The sequence below is a fragment of the Chiroxiphia lanceolata genome (genome assembly GCF_009829145.1).
Source record: "Chiroxiphia lanceolata isolate bChiLan1 chromosome W unlocalized genomic scaffold, bChiLan1.pri scaffold_44_arrow_ctg1, whole genome shotgun sequence".
NCBI classification, from domain to species: Eukaryota; Metazoa; Chordata; class Aves; order Passeriformes; family Pipridae; genus Chiroxiphia; species Chiroxiphia lanceolata.
In genome coordinates this window covers 453,983-457,859 of record NW_022476500.1, presented here as the reverse complement: position 1 = coordinate 457,859, position 3,877 = coordinate 453,983, and the positions used below count along the sequence as shown (strand labels likewise).

Genomic DNA, 3,877 nt, shown 5'->3' with positions numbered 1-3,877 from the left:
GTGTTCACCACCACAGTTTTGCAAGAAATCAATTTGTAAACACTTTTTATATGAAGTAAAAAGGAAATTGCACTGCCTTTGTTTTCTAGAAGCACTTTGGTTAACAAAGAACTTGACAGCATGTTGGCCCACATGTTTAAAGATAAAGGGGAGTATATTGAAATAAACTTTATTTTTTTAAGCAATAAATTAGCAAAGTAGGCCAAAGGCACTGTCAAGCTGAGAATCTAAAATATCAAAAGTATATTAAAGTACCAAAGCAGAAGATAGAATTATTCTTCTAATAATTCTTTATTTCTCTGTTGCCCACCTGTTTATCATCTCACAAAGTGAAAATACAACTTCCCTCCACAGTTAGTATTTTGGGTGCTTTTTTGTTTGTTTGTTTGTTTGATTTTAGGTTTTCACGTTATTGTTGCTCAGTTTCGTCAGGAGAATCCATGAGCAAACCCCACCTGGGGCAGCCTTTGGGAGACAGTCAGACTCAAACCTTAGTGCTGCTTTTATTCTTATGTATTTGATAAAATATTTCAGTTATTTAGAGCAACAACAAGTTCATTTTAAGGTGATTTCCCCCTCCCCACTCCTCTTTTCCCTCCTTTACAAAACACCCTTTGGTAATAAAACTCTGCAAGTGAAGCAAATGCTCTTCTATTAATATATCAATTTTAATTCTAAATATTAATATATCCAATTTAATTATATATATATATATATATATGTTGTGGAAACAGATGCTTGGGGGAACAAGCAGGATCATAGAGGAGCATTCCTAACTGACTGCAGTCCTGAGTATTTTGAGCCCATTTTGAGCTATTTATGTCACGGACAGCTCATTGTAAATGATGGCATTAATTTGCTAGGTAGGGTTACCTGTCTGACATCTGAATTATTCCTCTTTGGGAGTTAAGCTTTGTCCTCCAGGTGAAGCCAGAGGTACCTTTCTGTGCTCATCTCCATGGTTTTCTTTGGAGTTTATTTCCTCGGGATTTATTCTTGAGCGTTGCAGCTCCACGTTGCTTGATTTAATGAAGGTATTGCTTGATTTAATGAAGATTACTTCATTTAATGAAGGTATTGCTTGTTTTAATGAAGATAGGCTCTTTATTTATCTTGGGAGTATTAAAAATTTTCCATCCTGGATTCATGTCTGGCTGGAATTCTGGAGCTGATACCTTTAACCCAATGCTGGTGTTGCAAACAGCCTGGCTGAGTGATTTTTTTCCTTTTAGCTGCAAGCAAGCTTTTCCTCTGCCTAGTTACATCTAATACAATGTCTGTGGTTGTTCTCCAGTAGAGAGAAGGGTGATTTCTGCATTAACAGTTCCCTGAAAATAACAAACTCTTTGTTTCCAGGTATCCTGCAGGAAGCCAGGTTTTTTGGTATTGATTTTCTAATGGAACACCTGGAAATAGCCCTGAAGGTAATTTGTTTGAAGACCTGAATGCACCTGCCCTGCTCTGGCAGGGGATGTGTAATTTAGTGCTGTCTGTGTCAGCTGTTAAAGAACATTCCCAAAAGAATTCCCAGCCAGCTGAGGATCACTCTCCCACCTCTCAGAAGGAGTTTGTCTGGTTCCTGCTGGCAACACCCCCCAAGTCTGAGCTGCGCTGTCAGGTGAGAACAAAATTCTTTCTAACAAAATTCTGGGAATTTCTTCCCAACATCTCCTCTAAACCTCCCTCTTTTCTATTAAAACCACTGCCCCTATGTGCTGTCCCTCTCTGAGTGTTGGTGCCTGGTGCTGGAATGTGGCAACGTGAAATGCAAACAATGTGTTCTCTTGAACTGAGTTTGGATTCTGAGCTGTGGCACAGTGACCTTGGCTTGGAATTCCAGGGTGGTTTGGGCTGCATTCCTGCTTTAGGGGGAAGCTTTCCTGGAGGAGCAATTTGTTCAAATGTAAAGTGAACCAAGGACAATTTTTGAGAACTTTGCATTTAGATTTCATTAGTCTGAAGTAGTAGAATAAATGGTCTTGTTTGTATTTGTCTGTTTAGAATCATGGACTGGGTTGGGTTGGAAGGGACCTTAAAGGTCTTCTCATTCCACCCCCTGCCATGGGCAGGGACACCTTCCACTAGAGCAGGTTGATCCAACCTGTCCTTGGACACTTGCAGGGATCCAGGGGCAGCCACAGCTTCTCTGGGAATTCCATCTTTGCCCCTCCCCACCCTCCCAGGGAAGGATTTCTTCCCAGTCTCCCATCTAACCCTGCCCTCTTTCAGTTGAAAAACCATTGCCCCTTGTCCTGTCCCTCCAGGCCCATAGAAAAAGTCCCTCTCCCTCCTTTTTATAAGCTCCCTTCCCTGGTGGGGTGTCTTCAGCTCCTCCCAGGACCTGTGTGTGTCTGTATCTATCTTGTATCTGTGTATATTTATAGAAAGGATATATTTTAATACATTTCTATCCATATATTTATACCTAGATATTTATACACTGTAAATATTAATGCACACCTGTCTACACAATGATGTTAACTTTGTGTCCAGACCTACCCCTTCCCCTCTGTAACCTTTTTGGGGGGTTTATTCCTTGGGATTTCCAGGGTCTCAGTTTCAGTGGAGCGGATCTTTCCCATCTGGATCTTTGCTGCATCAACTTCAAGGTGGCCAATCTGAGCCGCTGCAACCTGGCCCGTGCCAACCTGTGCTGTGCCAGCCTGGAGAGGGCTGACCTGTCAGGCTCTGTGCTGGATGGAGGAGCTGCTGCAGCTTGGGAGGGCTGGGCTTGTGTTAACAGAGAGGAGCTGGAGCAAAGAGAGGGGTGTAAAACATCGAGTTCTTAAATATGTTCTGGTTCCCAAAGCTTTTACACTTCCTCCCAGTAATGATTTAATGGGATTGACTCCCAAAGCAGAAATTAAAACTGTCTTCTTGATTGTCTTTGGTGTTGTTTTTCCAGCTCTCAGTGACTCCTGTCTGTGCCAGTGTGCCAACCTGCCAGGGGTGAAGATGCTGCGCTCCAACGCAGAGGGAGTGTCCCTGAAAGGCTGCAACTCTGAGGACCCCTCAGGCCTTCAAGCTAATCTGGAAGGTGAGAAGCTTTTGTCTTGTGAATCTGTGCCAACTGAAGCCTGTGTTTGTCCATTTCTATGGCCCAGAAAAGGTCCAGCTGTGGTTTGTCCAAGCCTGAGAAGGGCCCACAAGGGCTGCCCTGAGTCTGTGACCATCTCAGCCCAAAATCCCCTTGTCCTCCTCCAATTCACACAGCTCTGAGGCAGCACCAGTGTGGAGCTGCTGTGTTCCTGACTGTTTTTCCTCACAGAACTCCCTTCTGTATGTGTTCCAGGTGCCAACCTGAAAGGAGTGGCCATGGAGGGCAGTCAGATGACAGGAATTAACCTCCAAGTTGCAACGCTGAGAAATGCCAAACTAAAGAACTGTAACCTCAGGGGAACAACGTTGGCAGGAACTGATTTGGAAGTGAGTTAGGATTCATTTTCCATCCTATTCCTTTCTCTCCTATAGTTAGCTGGTAATTGGGGGGATTGCTGGCTTTTGGCTGACCTCTCCAGCTTCAGAGTACAATGGAGTTCAGGTAAAGGGACTTCCAGTAAAGCTTTGAACAGAGTTCTGGGTGCATTCCATTGACACTTTTTTTTTCTTTTCCCCTTCAGAATTGTGACCTATCAGGTTGTGACCTCCAGGAAGTCAATTTGAGGGGCTCTGATGTGAAAGGAGCCATCTTTGAAGAGATACTGACCCCCTGCACGTGTCCCAGAGTGTCAGATAGGGAAGAGAACACGTCGAAGAGGAAGGAATCCAAACATGTGTTGTGACTTTCTTCACCTCCTCCCCTTCCTGAGTTAGAAGGAATGGTTATTAGACAACTTCCATTTGCAGTAGTGCCCAAGTAGACTCTTTCTGATCACTT

The 3,877-nt window shown here is 43.6% G+C and overlaps 1 protein-coding gene across 1 annotated transcript; it reads left to right on the top strand.

The window, feature by feature from the left end:
- LOC116781391 (BTB/POZ domain-containing protein KCTD9-like) lies at positions 1-3,877 on the top strand. The gene is given in 9 exon segments (XM_032677067.1): positions 1-149; positions 736-863; positions 1,357-1,424; positions 1,523-1,618; positions 2,550-2,705; positions 2,932-3,037; positions 3,293-3,426; positions 3,621-3,708; positions 3,711-3,877. Coding segments are annotated over 9 exon segments (831 nt in total). The 5' UTR covers positions 1-120; the 3' UTR covers positions 3,737-3,877.